We start from the raw sequence: 18,980 nt of genomic DNA, 5'->3' as shown, positions 1-18,980 counted from the left end.
AGACGATGAAGTTGGATTGTTATATACGGTGACTGTCAAAATAAAACCACCAAGTCCCAGGAGAAAATAGACGGGGAGTCAAGACACACTGGAGGAAATCCTTGCTGTTATCGTCCATCGACTTGCACATGTGCGGGAGAACTATTTACACGGTGATTGTGCTCACGAGCAGCGTTTTAGAAAATGTATGTTTGCTCCCGTTTCCACGGAGATGGAACGTTTTCGAAAAGATGCATTTCCCCCACCGTTTTCACAGCGACGAAGTGTTTTCAAACGCTTCTGCTTCCACTGAAACAGTGTCAAGAGGATTTTCAAAAAGTTGCACTCATCCCCCATTTCAACGGAAGCGGAGCTTTTTCAAATTTTCCTCCCGTTTCCGTGGCGATAGGCAGAGTATTTGCAAAACGTTCTACCTTGCTAGCCTGTTTCACTGGCTGCGAGCGCCGCGTGTTTCATAAACGGAGCCTAAGACACCCTGCAATTTCACCACATTCCATGTGAGAATACATAAAAACAGTGTATTTTACCAACAACCTCAGAAGACGTTGAGCAACAAGCCACTAATTATATTTGTCACTTTGCATGAGATAACAGCTTTGTCTGACCTTTTTTTCTTCTCTTTTTTTTTTTTAATACTGCTGCAATATACCAGAGATGAGGAGAGGTAAAGACTGGCCCAGAGCTAATAAAAAATAGGAATTTTTAGTCATAAAACCATCGAGGCCTCATCAGCGGAAGAACCTCATCACATTAGACATCATCACTTATCGTCCGATGGGGGGGGGGGGGGGGCGCTCACTGCGTGATGGTGCCGGTGGTCAGAGCGCTGACGATCCACTGCAGGTCCAGCGTCTTGAAGGGGATCAGCACCAGGCTGGTGGCGTTGTCCAGGTCGATGGCGCTTTCCGGGTACATGACGTGATGAGTGGTCCTGGCGCCCACATCCTCCTCGAAGCCCGAGGTGGGAGCCTGGTTCATCCTGCATGGGGCAGAGGAAGGAGGCTCCTGTCATTTCTCATAGTCGTCTCTCCTCCTGCGTTAAGTGAATACAATTTTACATGTCAAGTGAAGATGACTTGTTTTGCCGTGCGAATCCACGGAAAGAAAAGGCGCTGTGGGAACGGACCACGTGTTTCATTTGACAAACAACACATGGCTGGCACACACATCCAAAACAATGGTAATTATTTAGAGGTTTAAAAAAAAAAAGACAAAAGGAAAACCATGTTTCTGGACATCCGATCAGCAATTTAGTCCAATCCAGTGTCCGTTTGGGGCTCGGTAATTACATCCTGGCAGGCGAGGCGAGGCGAGGCGAGGAATTCCTATTATTACCACCAACAATCCTCTCAGACCGGGGCTGTAATTGGCGGGAGCACAGTTTGACAGTGGCAGTTGCTTTCCGGACAGCAAGTAACACACGTGACGACGCGCATCACCTTTTCGAGAGCAATATCATCTTCCTCATTACGGACCGGGGAGCTGGCAAGTCCTACAACAACCTGACACTTTCCCCCCCCCAAAAAAAAACACCTCCACTTTTCTGCCAGTCCACACTCCGTGGTGGGAAATGCCTCATTTTGTGTTATGAAGCCGTAAACATCCTCTTGACCTTGTGCGGTTAACAAAATGACTTCATCACTGCTCTTTTGCAAATTAAACAAAAAATTAATTCGGAAAAGACAAGACGTATACCGAGCAAGGCTAGCGTGATTAACTGAACAATTAAAGCCATTCAGGCCCGGGGCAGCGTCTGACCTTTATTCCAGTACAGCTGAACGGAACCAGACTTTACCTGCTCCCACGTGGGTTTCAGCCTCAATCATTAAAATAAGGGCTTCATGTTGCGATTTTAAAGGAAAATGTGCCTTTTTTTTAGTTAAATGTGGTGTAATCTTCTCACACCAACACTAATTTCCATCACTGTATAAAAACAATCCCGCCCTCATCAATGGCCGTTATTGGAAATTTGTCAAATGATGACGCCTCACGGATTGTAGAATACGGTCATTTGATGTGAAAAATTTTACAAATGCTGATAAATTGTTCCTTCCATCATTCCTTTTGATGTATGAACCTGTAGAAACATACATAAATACATACATTCACCCAGGATTCTATCTCGATCTCGAAAACAAAATATTGCCGACGCAGACACTGATATAATTCAAAGTTTTCCCTTGCAGACCTTAACCATTGTTCACAGGGTGTCATGTTAAAAACATTAAGTCTACACTTCAATGCAGATCAGATCAGGATCTATTTACAACTCACGCCAAAAAAAAAAAAATGGAATACTTGGTGTTTCCTGTGGATCTTAAAGGCTTGTGAAGTTTCAGGCAGCGGAGAGGAAGCAGGACGGCCACTTTCTCCCAGATGATAAAAATAAACCCTGCTGCACCAGACGGATGTTGTCGTTATTATTCTTATTCTTATACTTATTCTTATTAACACAGCGCTGATGAATATGTGATGGCATCATTAGCTGCAGTGTTTTTTTTGAGGAAGGAGACAAGCATTGTATGGAATAATGACTTGTCACTGCAAGTGATTAACTGAGAGCAGAAACTGTGGAGTTCAACAAACCGCTGAAGGCAAGAGACGGAGGAGAGAGAACAACTTTTATGCTTTCCATTAACAAGAAGCAAAACTGTTTTTTTTGTTTTGTTTTTTGGGGTTTCTTTCTGGCCGTCTGGAGAGCGAAGCCTACACGGCGGTTGGGCGCTTCATCGAAAACCAAACCGGGGTTTTGAAACCACAGCGTGTGGAAAAAGAGCGGCGGGAGGCATTTATGACACGATGCATCAGTGGGAGGGAGGCGGCTTCTTGACAGGACCGCGTCCGCTGGATGTCTTCCTTCGCACTAACCGCCGCGTCTGGGAATTTCTAAATCACTCGATGAATGGATCCTAATCGTCGAGAGCGGATGAAAGAGTGCGGCGGGCACCCCCCCCCGAAACACCACGCCACATATCAAACGCCACGGCGTTGAAGGATTCATCACTCCCAGAGGTTTCCCTTCTCGTCACTTTGAGCGAGCGCTCAACGGTAACGTTAGCGCTTTTCCCCAGCTCTTAATTTACTCCTCTGCTATTATGTAGGTGTAGCGGAGACAATGGGAATCAGAATTGGGCCTGAATGGAACTTGCGGCGGCGGTGTCGTGCTCTTTTCAGGGAAACAACAAAAGACTCGGGCTTATCTTTGGTTGGTGGGGAGTTTCTAGGAAACGGAGGACAAAGTGCAGCCCATTCTAATCTCAGTCAACAGCTGAAAAGGCTCTTCTGCCTCTCAGTTCCTTCCCTTTTCTCATCGGCTACGTACAGTTGTGATCCACTTCTAATGAAAGCATGAACGCATCTTGTTTTATTTCTGTGCATCCCTCCCGAGATCGGTCCGAGGCCGTCACTACAGAGGTGAACGCCACAGCGATGCAGATGTGGAGGAGTGCTGGTTCAGTTCACACCAGTGGATTTTGCGATTTGGATTAATCTTGCGGGGGTGTGTGGTGTCAACCACTCCAAGGAGGCGAACAGTTCCGATTCTACTCATGAATATGCAACATGAGCTTCTGCTAACCGACCTCCAACCTCTGGATGCCTTTTAAACTAAATACATATTAACTGTGGAGCCATAACATTATGACCACCTGCTGTGACAGTAAGTGTACTGTGGTATCAAGCTCAAATAAAAACCCTGGACGCTATGATGTCGGACCACCGGTGAGTTGTGACTGTCCATGAACCTGCCACTGGGACATTGCTTGTCTTTCTTTGGGCCACTCATGAAAGTGAATGCAGACTCGGGGCCACTCCATAGAGTCGGTCCGCAAAAATCTATTCCCCCATCATAATCTTGAAACAACTTCAACAGAGCAAAAATTTATTTTCTTTGTTTAGATTCAAGAAAAGAAGATGTGGCTACGCATTGAAATTCAAACCCTATGTAGTGTCATCGGGGGTTTAGCCAATCACAACCAAGGTAGGCTCCTCCCCTTTGACTCCCCCAACAACCAGACAGCTCTGCTCTGGCACATGGCACCACGAGAGGAAGTACTCCCTCCTCTTCCTAAGATGAGCATATGTGGGTGGAGCCAGTCCAGCTCACACAGACACAGCAGATTCTGACTGTAGCTCCTATGATCCAACATTCAAATGGAGGAAAATCAAGGAAAAGCTGTATTTGGTGCAATAAACTATTAAAATGTTTTGAGATCCATGTGAAAGTGTTGAACAGCTGTATGATATGAGATCTTTAATAGGTCAGTGCTGGACTGGGACTAAAAGTGTCATGTCAAGCCACACACCCATTGGTCCTGTTGTATTTCTAATTTTTAGACATGAAATATATGTTTGAAACTCCACTATTCCACTTTTGTTTAAAAAAATAAGACATAACAGGTCATGATGTGGAAAGATTTACCCACAGCATAGCACCATAGTACAGCATACCATAGCATAGTATACCCTAATATAGCATAGCATAGGATAGCATAGCATAGCATAGCATAGCATAGCATAGCATATAATCCCATACTGAACATTCTCAATCAATCAATCAATCTTTATTTATATAGCACTTTTTATACATGAAAGTAACACAAAGTGCTTAATCAAGAATTTCTTTGAAAATGTTCTTTTCAATGGCTGTTGGAATCCATATAACAGAGTAAAAGCATGTGTAATGTGTGCATTAATAGCTATGAAACGTACGGTAGGTCTTGGTATATAGTGCACAGCAATCCTTACCATTAAATGGTAAATGGAGACATTCATATAGCCAATGCTTTTAACAGTCGCAAGGATGTCATCCTGTTAGACAGGTTGACCAATTAACACACATAAAAGCATAAAGTCACAGAAATGGAAACATGTGTTATATAAGGTGTTTGACACGTCACTGACAGTAAGTTAGGGTTCAGTATCTTGTTTCAGAAAGCTTTAGCAGCTCATGAGCAACAGGTAAGAGCAGATTTTCTACAATTTCAAGGAAGGTCGAACCTGTTTTGAGAGGTTAGATCCAAGCTCCCACTGGCTAGAGACCATCAGTGACCTGATCCACCACTGAAACAACAAACAATCTGAATCAAACTGTGGGGCAGTGAAAGGATGAGACTTTGCCTTACTTGGGCAATATGTTGATGACATCTTTACTGCGTTCTGTTTTGAGATAGGAATCAGTTTGGAAGACAATTCAAAGGGAAGAGAGTCAAACCCTTGCCCAATGACATAAAACAAAGTAATCCCTTTACTTTTACATTAACATTCAGATCTAAAAAGGATCGACCTCTTCAAATCGCACCCCGAATGTGACGTTGACTGATAATTCTATATCAGATTTCGCCTCCTGATCGGCTTGTGATGCAGCTTTCTGTTTTATAATACTGAGAAAGTTCCACAGCTGCAACACAAAGTCTGCAGCACTCTCCTTGAAAAAAAAAAAAAAAACAGAACCAGACAGATGACTCATTCTCAGTGGAGGACTAAAATTCAGAGCAGAGGTCTTTCTGCTGACGGCAGAGCTCTTGACAGGTGATTTATAGCAGAACCATATAGGGGCTTTATGTATACAGTACCAGAGGACCTCTGAAAAGCTGAAATATATTGAGATAGGGTGGAATCCGTATTTTAGCAATCTGTATTTCCATGAGATTTATTTTTTCCTTTTGGAAGCACTGTTTTTGTAAAGAAAAAAAGAAAAAAGCTTCTCGTGTCTTTTTTGAACAGTCTCTCTCTCATGAGCTCGCCCAAAAACAGACAATAATGTGAATCTGTGTTAACGTTAGAACAAAACGGTGACTAAACCTCACGAGTTTTAATTATTTCAGGAGGATGACAGAAACAAAACAGAAAAGTGTTTTCATACTGTTAAATATGGGGGAGATATTACAGTTTCTGATCAAACACAAACAGAACTGCAAAACAAAATGCTCTGATTGGACAACAATGATTGTCTTGACTGAAGCTGAGTTTTACTTTAATAAGTAGTAGACGTGCACTGGATATATCATTACATGCCATGGAATGAAGGAACACAAAATAAAAGAAAGGAAACCAATTATTTGCAGTGTTTTATGTTATATACATTTCATCACAAACAAACCAAAAAAAACAAAAAACACAACTGTTTTCTTCCCTCTTAAATTTTTGGCAATTTCCACAATTACCTTGCAGACACTGTTTTTAATTTTCCACCTGGAAGCTTCTGTTTCAAGTGATTACAGCGCTGTTTACTTAAACTTACCGTTACAGGGCACTTATTAAATGCCATAACCCCTAATTGAAACTCCATATGCAAATGAAATGTGGAGGCTATGTGTTGTAGTGATGTAGAATTGCTGATGTGTGACCGCCAAGACTCTTTAGCAGGTAGCATGTAGCATGGGTCGGAGAAAAATCCTCCTGGAGCCCCTGAGCAGTAAAAGTAATGAGCAACACTTTGCTAACTCTGCTGGTTCGAATGTCTCTGGTGATGAATGTTCTATTTTTTGCCTCCTCTTGATATTTCGGCAGAAAATAATTAACAGTCTACTTTTGAGTACTAGCAAGATTTCACAACTTCCCTATGGATACTCGATTCAGGTATCATGGGTCAGGTGCTCTAGCGGTCAGGTACCGACTGAAAAGGTTAAACACCCACTGGGGGTGATATCCATTAAAAAAATGTTTTTGATAATAAAATAGACAAAACTGCACCTTTAGTGAAATTAATGAAAATATCTGAATTCATTTTTCAAAGGACACTTGGGCCACATCCACACCAGGCAAAACAATCTTTTTACTCCCCGAGGTTCTCAAAAAAAAAAATTCCGTCCAAACGTCACTATGAACTCGGCTTAACTCGAGGCTTCGGGGAATGTAGTACACATGCCAGGCCTTTAGGGGCGCTGTGACTCACCAAAAACGCAGAAGAAGACAGACCACATAGAAATTTTAAAGTAGACATCTGTTATAAACCTCTATAAAATTCTAGTTCTATAGGTCTATAGGCCCTGCTCCTCCTGCTGCTAGCGTCAGTAGCTTCTGCAGCTCCACCGGAGCTTGGAGTTCCTGATTGTTGTGGTCATTAGGTGTCATTGTGGACAACGATTGGGGGAGAGGGGGGCTATTTTTTTTTTTTGCCTCATCTTTTTTACACAAATGATCGTCTTTGCCATCTTTGCTGTCCACACAGCGGGGGGTTCGGCACGAGCCAGGGTTTTAGAATTTCCCCACTCTGGGACCCGTGTTAAAAAAAAAAACCTGTTTTCACACTTCTAAAACAGCCTCATGTGGACGACAGGCCAAATACACCACGTTTAGGGGAACCGGCAAGCTCGCGTGGACGGACTCTAAATCGCTTTGGCCGGGAATCAAACTCTGGCCTCCGACATGGCGGGTAAGAATCCTACCACTGGACTACATACATGACAGAGAGACAGAGAGATAGGGAGCTAGAGAGAGAGAGAGAGCGAGAGAGAGAGAGAGAGAGAGAGAGAGAGAGGAGAGAGAGAGAGAGAGAGAGAGAGAGAGAGAGAGAGCGAGAGAGCAAGCAACAAGCAGTTCCTGTCTAGCTCAGGAGTTTTTCTCTCTCTCCGAACCCCAGCAACAATATTATTTAGTCACCTGCAGGCATAAACATCAATCCATGCCACTGCTGGTATCAATGGTTCCCTAGTTCCAGTGGCTCAACTCTGATCACAGGTACTACGTTCTGGTATTCGTCATTTGAATCATGCAGCGGAATCATCATTCTATTTATACCCCCCCCCCCCCCCCCCCACTTTTTTTTAATCGTACCGATAGAATTGGACCGTATCAGCGAGGTTTCTCAAAGATGTATGAGACTTGTAGCAGAGGCGCAGAGGGGGAGGAATGTGACGGAGAGATACTGCGAGAGGCGGCGGACCAGGTGCTCGCCGGTATTGTATAAAAGATAGTTGCCTAAAGATGTAGCGTCGCCCAGCTTATCAACGCCATCGCCGGCCGCAGCTGTGGCGCCGCCGCCGAGCAGCAAATGGCGAGCGCCGGCTTCATAAATCAAAAACGAGTCTGAAGAAGGGGCCTTTTCTTCCCCTTCCAATGCTCCTGATTGGCATCAGGTTGACATTTACTATTTTGCTGTACATGGTTATGTATTCATAGTCGAAACAACAGGTTGAAACCTCGTTCAAGACATTCCCCTCTGCAGTCATTGTTTCTCCCCTTTGTGAGATGTGGTGCTGATAAACGATTAATAACGACTTTAATGTCAGGGATGTTTGCCCACCGGCTACTAGTTGGACGGTATTTGTCAAATTATTATTCGTTTTGCGCTGGAGATTCTCCGAGCTGAACGCCCCCGTGACCACATAAAGCTGCTCGCGTGTAAGAGCCAACGGATGCTTTAAAGGTCGGCGATATTTCAGAACCGCCTTAATTCTCCACATGCGTCGACGCTTTGCTGCCGCCTGTTCCTCCGCGAGTCCGAGTGAGATGGTTCTCCAGCTGACTGATCACCTCGGCCCGCGGAGGACAGGTGAGTGAGGCGGTGGGGAAAAGGAGCCTCGGGTGTGATTTCTTAAAGCTCCCGTCTTTTGTGATTAACAGGACGGCTGCTGGAGTCGCACTCCAGGGTGGAAGTCCTGGAACTGCAGCTGACATTATCCCCCTCCCCCTCCCCCGACTTCCGACCACTCAAATAGCACGGGTCCATGAGACCGATGGAAAAGGTTATCTAATACACAGAGAGCCTTTCGCCGGTACGGGGCAGCAGGAGGCGCCGATCGATGCTTCAGCTAATAGGTATCCTGTGAAAAGTTGGATGAGCGAGCACAGTCGTCAGAAGTGAACCGCTCAGCTCGCCGCCAGATTGCCAAGTGGGATAGCCAACCGCCGCGCCGACTGACTGCTCCCTCATAATTAAACACACTTGTACAGCCCCTCACCTCGCCTTGCTTTGTGCTGCTCATCGAAGCGGCCCTCATCTTGGGGGAATGTAAACAGATCGTGACTGGCTAACGAATCCTTCCTCATCTTGTATGCGTGGCATGGCGGTTATTCGTGTGAGTGTGCTACGCTAAAGTTTATTCATCCACTTGGGGTTAATTGAAGAAATTGCTTTTTTGACGCATCGGTCGGCAGCCACATCACGGCCCTGATAGGGTCAAGGGTCTTGCTCAGGTGACCTGGCGGTGGGGATTGAATCTGTGAATTTCTGGGGTTCACAAGCCTTGCTCAAGGACAAGCCAACTGAGCCAGTTTTCTATTAACCTTAGTGATGTAGCTCGAAAACAACAAGAAGAGACCCCATGAGCAAGTCCCTTCAAAATCATCTCATGTGTCTGATGAACATGAGGCCATGGGAACCCTCCCCACCTCCTGGTTGACTCAGTACAAACCTTTTAGTGGCTCGTACAGACGTACGACTTGCTGAAGTTCAAACTCAACATGAGAGTAGGACATTTTGAAGTAGTAGTTTTTGAGTAGTTTGATAACAATCCAACTTGGTCGTCGATACATCTGTACACTGTTTATTCACCATTGTTATTGTTTATAGCATATTGTTGTTTGTGTGCATTACAAAAGCGAACACCACCCTCTGGTGGCCCAACACACTAACTCCATTGTTTCTGTGTAAACGGACACTGTTTTTAAAATGTTGCCACGTAAAAACAAAATTCAAAAAAACATTAAGATTGATTTTGGGGCCAACTCAATTGAGTGATTTTAACCACCTATAACCTTAATCTCAAACAATAATCCATAACTCACTTGACAGTCGATGTTACTTTGATCGATGGGAAGTTTAAACTGCCACATCAACGAAGTAGCTTATTTTAAAGATGTCATATTCTCCAGCTGTTCAACTCTTCCTCTTGGTCTTATTGGTCCAGAAACCTCGTATTCAAAGTTTCTAGCTTCTCCGTGATTTTCCTCCATTTGAATATTGGATCCCAGGAGCTACATTCAGAATCTGCTGTGTCTGTGTGAGCTGGACTGGCTCCGCCCACACGTGACCATCTATGGGAAGAGGAGGAAGTACTTCCTCTCGTGGTGCCATGTGCCAGAGCAGAGCTGCCTGATTGTGGGAGGGGTCAAATGGGAGGAGCCTACCTTGATTGTGATTGGCTAAACCCCTGATGACACTATATAGGGTTTGATTTCTGATTGGCTGGTTGGAGCAACACACTTTTTAAAAACTGAAACAAGCCAGGGAGAGGGAGGACACACTTTCTTCACTTCTGGGGCGTCGTTCCAGGTGTGGAGACGATTATTACTGTTGGAAAACCTTTAGAAAATGAATTTTGCTTGAAGTTTGGCTTCAACCCAGTATATATTATTATTATTATTATCATTATTATTATTAAAACAGTGATTTCTTTGTTAAAATCCCATCTCATCTTCTCGTCTCCCTACAGAGCTTTTTCATAATTTCCACATCCATAAGAAATCGCCAATAGTCTTAAGTAGCAAAGCCCTCAAGTCCCATATAAATGAGAGAGTAGAGGGAAAAAAAAGTCTTTGAAATTCTCTTGAAATGTTTCTTGCTGCTAAATCTGATGGAATGTTTGAAAGCTGCCCAGAAACCTTGAAGGATGAGTGAATCCTTTGTCACAAATCTTCAAATGTCCGGATGGCAGAACTGCACACAGCTTTTTCGATTGGCGGATTTTTTCTTTTCTTCACAGCTTCTAAAGCAGTTTCAAATAAATGTGCTGCTTCTAATGATGACAACGGTGGATGAAACAATACAAACACAGCACAACAGTGCTCTAATATACCGACATGACAAGGGAACCTCACCATTGTTGGCCTGTAACACAAAGTAAACAGAAGAACACAAACACAATCATTGTGGATATTACAGAGTGATACGTCCCTCCGGTGCTGCGGTGCTGTGAGCCTCTTGAGGCAACAATGACATTGAATTTAATTAGTTTTATACCACGTTCACGTTTAAAAACAAAACCAAAAGGTGACATTTGATGGAGGTCCTGCAATTAAACCCCTGACTTCCAGTCCTCATCGCATCGCAATAACAAAAAAAAAAAAAACCCTGAAATGGACGGGCCTGAATGCAGAGTTAAATGGGAACACTGAAAAATGAAGTCTTGATTAGAAATTGAACGATTTGAACGGAGCCGCTCTGGTTGTGCGCCACGATAATAACAATAAGGATGAGCAGGACTAATGAAGGGGAAAAAAACCAAAAACCCAGGCTCTCAATGCTGGGGTCTCTCAGCTCCAGGGCTCTGATTGCCAAGGCGAAGTGCAGCTTATCGGTGCTCAGACGGCGGTCGGCGGGGGATAAGAGGCACTCGCCACGAGGTTTGCGGTCACTGGCAGGCATCACCACGGTGAAAGACGTTCTCCGAGAAACGGCGACGCCAACATTTCTCTGAGTGGTACGGACCATTTCACGCGGCGGCTGCAGCTCCGAGGCTTTATTCCTCAGTTTGGCTTGTAAAATCCCGGTTTTGAAGGCGATCCCAAACGGGGATGTTTTTTTTTTTTTAAGTCACAAATGTGGCGTGCCTACCGATTACATCTGCTGGCTCTCAGATCCGTCTTAATGAAGTTATTTGCAAGGGCTTACATCATGGTGTAGAATATAAGCTTGACTGATCCTCCATTCAGCAGAGTAAATATAAATGATGAGACAATCATACATCCGAGACAGCCTGCGTCTTTGCAAATGAAATATGCCCGCAGAGCACGCACACACACACACACACACACACACACACACACACACACACACACACACACACACACACACACACACACACACACACACACACACACACACACACATACACACACATACACAGACTGCTCACAAAGTGCTGCGAGTGATTAGACCTAAAGAAAAAAAAAAAACAATCCATCCTCACCAGAACATTTGCAGAGAGTGAGAGGGGTTTTGGACAATTGTCGGGTGCGTTGCCGGAGATTTGTGAAATAAGCGCCACACGCTATCGCGGTGTGATCCGTGGCAGCCGCGGTGACCTTTCTGGGCTGGCGCCGTGCCCTCACATGCACTCACTGGGTGTCTTTACAGGACTGCCGGTGAAGCGGCCGCCGGGCCCAACCACAAAGCTCTCGGACCGCGCCCCGTGCTCTCGCCATTTGTTGAGGATTTCGGGTCGTGATTGAAGGCTCTCAAATAGGATCTGAATGAAACCCCAAAACAAACAGCCGAGAGGCTTCGCTTTGCAGAGTGCAAGCACGGGGGTGAGTTTTCATTCAGAGCTGATTCTCTCAGCGGTTTGGAAATCTAATCAAAAGTCGATCCAGCACTGCAAATTTAAAGAGGTAAGAAAGTCAGCTGAGGACCCGACGGAGGCATCAAAAGAATAAAAACTTCACACAACAACATTTCAAGTGAAAATGTGTGATTTTTGTTCAAAGATCCCATATTTTCTAGCTTTTCAACAATTTTTCGTCCAGAAACCTCGTATTCAAACTTTCTAGCTCCTCCTTGATTTTCCTCCATTAGAATATTGGATCATAGGAGCTGCATTCAGAATCTGCTGTGTCTGTGTAAGCTGGACTGGCTCCGCCCACACGTGACCATCTATGGGAAGAGGAGGAAATACTTCCTCTCGTGGCGCCATGTGCCAGAGCAGAGCTGCCTGATTGTGGGAGGAGTCAAAGGGGAGGAGCCTACCTTGATTGTGATTGGCTAAACCCCCGATGACACTATATAGGGTTTGATTTCTGATTGGCTGGTTGGTGCAACACACTTTTTAAAACAAGCCAGGAAGAGAGAGGACACACTTTCTTCACTTCTGGGGCGTCATTCCAGGTAGCAAACCCACTAGAAAGTCAATTTGATATATTATGAGCCCTTTAAGACATGTTTCACATTTACTGCAGCATTTTGAAAATGATGTGGTTATAATGTTGGGCCACTAGTGGGTGCTACAGTAGGCTTTAGTGTTTACAGCATATTTATCTCTCTATTACAAATGCAAAGAATTCTCATATTTCTACTGTCATTACATGTGAAATACACAAAAAGGACATGAGTGGATAGATCTATGGTTTATATAATTGAGTTTGGGTTTTGTTTGTTTTAAAAGTTATTTTAACAGGCAAGGGTGGCATTGGTGTTAATGAGGCTGGTGTGAAATGACCAGAAATCGATTGTGCATTGTGTATTTCTCTCTTACTATAGGTAATCATATAAACGTTCTGCTCCTGTCTCCTCTTAAGGATCGGTATCCAGCAGACCGGTTTTGATTGCAAATATTTTATCTTCCCTGCATCTGCGCTCCAGCAGATGAGAAATGTTGCCACTATCTCAGACTCCAACTCCATAAAGTTGGTTGTATATTCACATTTGTGAGATAAAAACACGGAATCTGTGTGGAAAATGTTCTTTTTATCTGCATTCGGATACAAACTGAAAGTGGCTGCGGTGTGCGTGTATACATCATCCCCAGATAATATATGCTTTTACTGATTATATGCATTGGATTATCAATTATTCTGTCTTCACAGAGAGACGAAGTGATCGATGAAAGCTTGCTGCTTCAAAACAGTGCATCTTCTGTTGGATTTCATTATTCCCTGTCTGTCAAAGGCTCTTTTCATGCCTAAATCTCTTTTCGGGCTGCAATCTGCTCAGCAAACAAGAAGCCTGAGCTGATATGCTGATGCTGTTTAATATTCATAATAGTCTAGAGACGAGGCTCTGAAGGATCCGAGTGAAATGCATTGTGGATATTTGAGACATATTGTTCTATAGTCGGCTAATGATCTCATATAATTTCACTATAACAGTAACTGGCTCCTTCAACTGCTTCCATTATCTGTAAGGCGTTTATGTGCCGAAGCAACTGAAAGAACATTCAGGATTGTCATATCGTATTGTTAGAATGAATCATGGGAGGAGAACTGATTTGCATAAAGCGCTCCTTCAAATTAATCAATACACTGGATCAGACTCCGAGGCCCGTTTACGCGACAGTTTGCAGTGAAAACACAGTTTTTAACACATGGGCAGCCACATTCTTAAAAAGTTGCATTTGCCCCCGTTTCAATGGAGACGGAAACGGAGTATTTCCTAAAAGATACAGTTCCTCGGCAATAGTCTTTCCAAAAAGTTGTGTTTCCTCCCCGTTTCAGGAGAAGGAGTTGGAGCACTTTCAAGAAGTTGCACTTAATCCCGTTTACATGGAGACAGAGTCTGAGCATTCTCGAAAGATTGCATTTTTTGGTTCCCATGGAGACGATTTGGAACATTTCCAAAAACTTGCACATGCCCCTGATTCCACGGAGATGGATTATTCTCAAAAGGATGCGTTTACCTCCTCCATTTACATGGAGAGGGAGTGTTTGCCAAAAGTTGCATCTTCCCTCTGTTTCAATGTATTCACAAAAAGTTAAGTTTGCTGAATTTCCATTAAGACTGAGTTGGAGAGTTGTGAAAAAGTTCAACCTTGGGAGAAGTTTTAAAAACATGGTTCTGAGCACCGTTGATGTATAGACGGACAATCAATACACGCTTCTCTGTCTGGTGGCGCCCAGAGGATTCAGGAGCTCCATGATGTTTTGGATTAACTGGTGACCGGCTCCCTCCAGCGTCCCCTTTTCACAGCAGGTGTTAAAACCTCGACCAGAATCCATAGCTGTCCTGTCGAAGGCTGTTTAACTGCATTCCTATTAAAGTTTAAAGTATCATAGCGATCGTTTGTCTTATTTTAACACCAGCTGCTGCTAACGTCTGGTGGCAGAAGTCACTAGTTAACAGGGGCACCAGTGAAACCGAAACACCGGATGGGAACGCACACATTCGTAACGGTACACATTTTGTAATATTATTATTAAATATATAGAAATATATTCTTTTTATTATTTGAGCTGATATCCAACGCAGGTTTTCTCCGCATCATATCGGGGGATTACTTGTACACAACGTGGGAAACTTTGATGACTCCCTCCACGCCGGAGGTGAGTTGGGCTGAGTAGATATTGGTGGAAAAGTGCCGTTAAGCTCCGCGTTGGGCATCCAGACAGTTGTGACTTTCAGGTGTAAAACAAACGAGGGGAGGAAAAAAAAAAAAAACCCCGAAACAGAACGCCACATCTCCATCGCATGAAACCATTCAGCTAATGGCAAAGTAATAACTCTTGTCTGGATGCCGTCGCTGTCATCCCATAATTGAATTGGTAGACAATGGCGTGCCGCTGTCACAGCGGGGGGGGGCTGGCGAGGAAGATAAGTGCAGTGACGGGGCTTCGTACCCAGGCGGAGTGTCACAGCAGGTTGACGAGGTCCCGCTGTGATAAATTGAGAGCCGTGCAAGAAGGCTGGCTTGAAATTTGGCTTTTGGATATTTGAGCGGCGCTCTGGTTACTCCCCCTGATTTGATCTCGGCGCCCGGCCGCGTCATCCCGACCGCCGTCCGCTATCGATCACCGCCGAGTGCTCGTGTCGCCCACCAAATCAGCGAGCCTCGCAAGCATCCTCGTACGACTGCGCCTCATAATGACGCGGCTGGAACCTGAGGGGGGGTTCCACACTCGGTATTTATGAAGAAGTTATCTACCGTCTGATTATTTTATGAGCACGCAGTGTGGAACATATCCACCGTGTCACTGTTCCTCTGCTCGGCTGACTGAAATGAAGGGGTTGTTATCAGGATAACGACTCGTCCGTTTGAACCAGAAGAAAGAGGCAAGCTGGGTATTCTGTCTTTGTTTGAGCTGGATGGACCGACGCCGTCAGGTGCTTGTCAAAATGACAACTTATGTACTGTATGTGTAAAAGTCTTTGTATAAAATTAGATCATATATATGTGTATGTATATATATATAGCTTCAGCGGCTTCATACAAATAAACTGTTTGAAGCTGCAGACATGATATGAAAGTTGGTTTCCATCCATCAATCAATCAATCATCCATTATTGAAATCCATTCATCATTCATCCATTAATTCCATCCATTCCTCTGTCTGTTGTCCATCCATCCATCCATCGTCCATCCATCAGTCATCCAACCATCCATATTCCATCCAAAACATGCATCAGTATCATAACTCAAATCTTCTGAATTTTGGAGTAAAACTTGACACTAAACAAGTGCAATAAAAACTATTTCAAATGATGAAATAAACCCGAAGGTTTCACAATTCTGACGCAAAGGCTGGAGAGAAACACATTCCCATCTTCAAAAAGCCTCCGACCATCCCACATCCACCTAATGCCACTTAATGTATCAGATCAGACATTTTAAAAGACATATTCTCATATAAGATACTCGATTTTGCAAACTGTTAACAGTTGATTGCTGTATGATAGAATCCCTGCAGGTGATTTCTAAAGCACATTGTCGATGAGGCTTTCCTGTCACGTTGGGCTTTTGCTCCCACCAGTATAACGTCACTGTGTTGTCCTTTTTAAAAATCAGCCCGTTGACCTTGGAGGTGAAACTGACCCAGTTTACAAAAAAAATCAGGCGGAAACATTGTTAATCACATTTGGAGCGCGACACTTTTCCTGTCGAGCTCCACGAGTGCAGCGAGCACGCAGAAGGCAGATTTAATGTGTTTTCAGGTCAGTCAAACAGGAAGCAAAGCGACCAGAATGGATTCAATTTCTGCTGAAATGACAACAGACAAATGTCAAACCAGGAATAAAATAGAAATGATTACAAGCAAATCAACTTTGAGGTTTCGTCACAGTAAATGACAAAACAGCCTCACGGAGGGACAGTGGACAACAAACCTCTGCATGCTTATTGGCAAATAATTGTCAAAGATTCAGTACAAATCTTTCAGTTTTTTCCGCCTGCAGGTGTAAATACTGTGTTGTACAGTGATTCAAAACAGGTTTCACGGTCTGACATTGCTTTGCGAGTGACGCAACTTGAGAGCTGCTCTTACCAGAAAACATCACGTACATCTTATTTTAGGCATCAAATGTGTAAAACCTTTGAAACCGAAGCAAATCTGTTTGATTTAAACTGTGAATTTTGCAGTTGGACTGTTCAGATGTTATTTATACATTTTATTCAGCTAATGGATGCTTTCAACACTATGTTTTGAGTTTGTCTGTTTTAAACCTACGAATGACAAAAGCCAGAGGTGGATTCATTAAGATTTCTCTAAACGTGGGACTTTACCAAAGAGAAGCGTCATGTAAAATTGCCAGGAACATTCAGGATTTCTTGGTAACAAAAGAAACGCTAAGAGATGAAAGAGACACCAAGAGATGAAAGAGATGCTAAGAGATGCAGTTTTAGGATTTATACAAAACAAACAAAATAAAATCTTGTTTTATTTGTGTTTACATATTTTGAAATGTTTCCTTGGAAATGGCAGAAACAACTGAAAACGCTGTAAACAACGTAGTTATTATGTTCATGTTGGTTGCTTTTGTAACAAAACCACACACACAGAAGCAATAAACATTAACAATGAGAGAACACGGACATTCGTATGGACGTCGGATGAAGTCGGATTGGTGCTACGGTGACTGTCAAAATAAAAGCACCAAGTCCCAGGAGACTATGGAGTCATGACACTCAGGAGGAAAACATTGTCGTTATTGTCCGTCTACTCCCTCATATATAGACATTTCAGAAAATATGTGTTTTCCCCCATTTTCATGGAGACAAAGTCAGAGCATTTTCAAAAAGTTGCCTTTTTAACCCGTTTCCATGGACATCGAGCGTTTTCAAAAAGTTTCACCTCGGGAATGGTTTTCAAAGATTTAATGTATGTTTTCAGTGGCTCCAAGTGCCGTAGCCTTTTAAACTCAACTGACGTTTTGGTTTTTTACTCGAAAACGATGTTGTGGAAACTGGGGGCCTCAAGGCTACGATCGCACTGGAGCCACACCGAGATTCTTCTCTGTACAAACAACGTACACCTTCCTCTGTTCATTCGGGCTATAGAGTGTGACCAACCGTGTCAAAACATCTAACTTTGACAAAAAAAATGTAAATCTGAATTAAGCTTGAAGGCCGACAGTGAGAACAAAGCCTTGAGGCTAAATACTTTTGTGGCGCTACAACACAACCATGAAAATCCTCTCAAATTCTAAAATTCTAAATAAAAAGACACGCCTTCTTCGACGTCTTCGCTCTCGTGTTGCTCGGTTACATCCACCTGATCTTGAATGATGATCGGTGCCAGTTTCGCTCATTGCAAATATTTCTCCCTTATCTCCGCTGTGTCCGAGCCACAAGACGGATGAAATGCGATTCCACTATCTGTGTCTCCAACTACTAAAACTTGGCCGTATTTTCAACATTTACCAGACAGGAGCACTTTGTGTGTGAAATGTACTTCTTATCTGCGTTCAGATACAAACTGGAATTGGCTGTACATTTTTTTTTTTTCAGATAAGACGCCGCAAAGTTATGCTTTCACAGTTCACATGCATTGGATTCTCAAATATTATGAAAGGTAAAATAAAAGCCTAGTTTTAATAAGAACCATGACTTAATAGTGCTTTACAAAAGTGCAGATTTTTTCAAATCTCATTATTCCAAAGCCATAGAGGTTACTTTTTTTTGGAAAGCCTGGTATTATAGCTCAAATCTCTTTTCGCGCTGCAATCTGCTGAGCAAACGAGTGGCTTTAGCGTGCCGTTCAATATTCATGATAATAGTCTACAGAGGAGGCTTTGGAGGATCTGGGTAGAAATACATTGTGGATCTTGTTTTCCAGGCAGAACGTATCACTTCTGATCCCTCAGCAGTGTCGTCGACTGAAGGTCCGGTTCACACAACAAAGTTTTCAAGTGAAAAACCGACAACTTTCGTTGTGTTTTTGGTGTCCGTTTCCATGACAACGATACTCAGAGCCACTGAAAATGCAACTTTATGAAAACACGCTTGACTCATGGAAACAGGGGAAAACAACTTTTCAAAAACAGTCTGTTACTGCCCATGCGCACCACGGCTGTAGTAAATAGTTGTTCTGCACATGTATGAGTAGATGGACAATAACAACAATAAACAGAGTCCATATTCTCCTGGAACTTGGTGGTTTTATAGTTGAGAGAC

General features: G+C 43.5%; 1 protein-coding gene across 1 annotated transcript in view; it reads right to left on the bottom strand.

Annotated features, from left to right (window-relative positions):
• LOC308144645 (CMP-N-acetylneuraminate-beta-galactosamide-alpha-2,3-sialyltransferase 1-like) overlaps positions 1 to 18,980 on the bottom strand; it is a gene marked incomplete at both ends in the record, with an annotated part of 38,632 nt that overhangs the window by 8,336 nt on the left and 11,316 nt on the right. Inside the window, one exon of the mRNA XM_080515820.1 lies at positions 800 to 979. Within this exon, the coding sequence (XP_080371946.1) occupies positions 800 to 979 (180 nt within the window). The remainder of the gene's footprint in view (positions 1 to 799; positions 980 to 18,980) is intronic.

Source organism: Blennius ocellaris (assembly GCF_963422515.1).
Source record: "Blennius ocellaris genome assembly, chromosome: 20".
In the NCBI taxonomy this organism is placed as follows: domain Eukaryota; kingdom Metazoa; phylum Chordata; class Actinopteri; order Blenniiformes; family Blenniidae; genus Blennius; species Blennius ocellaris.
This window is presented reverse-complemented; position numbering and strand designations above follow the sequence as displayed.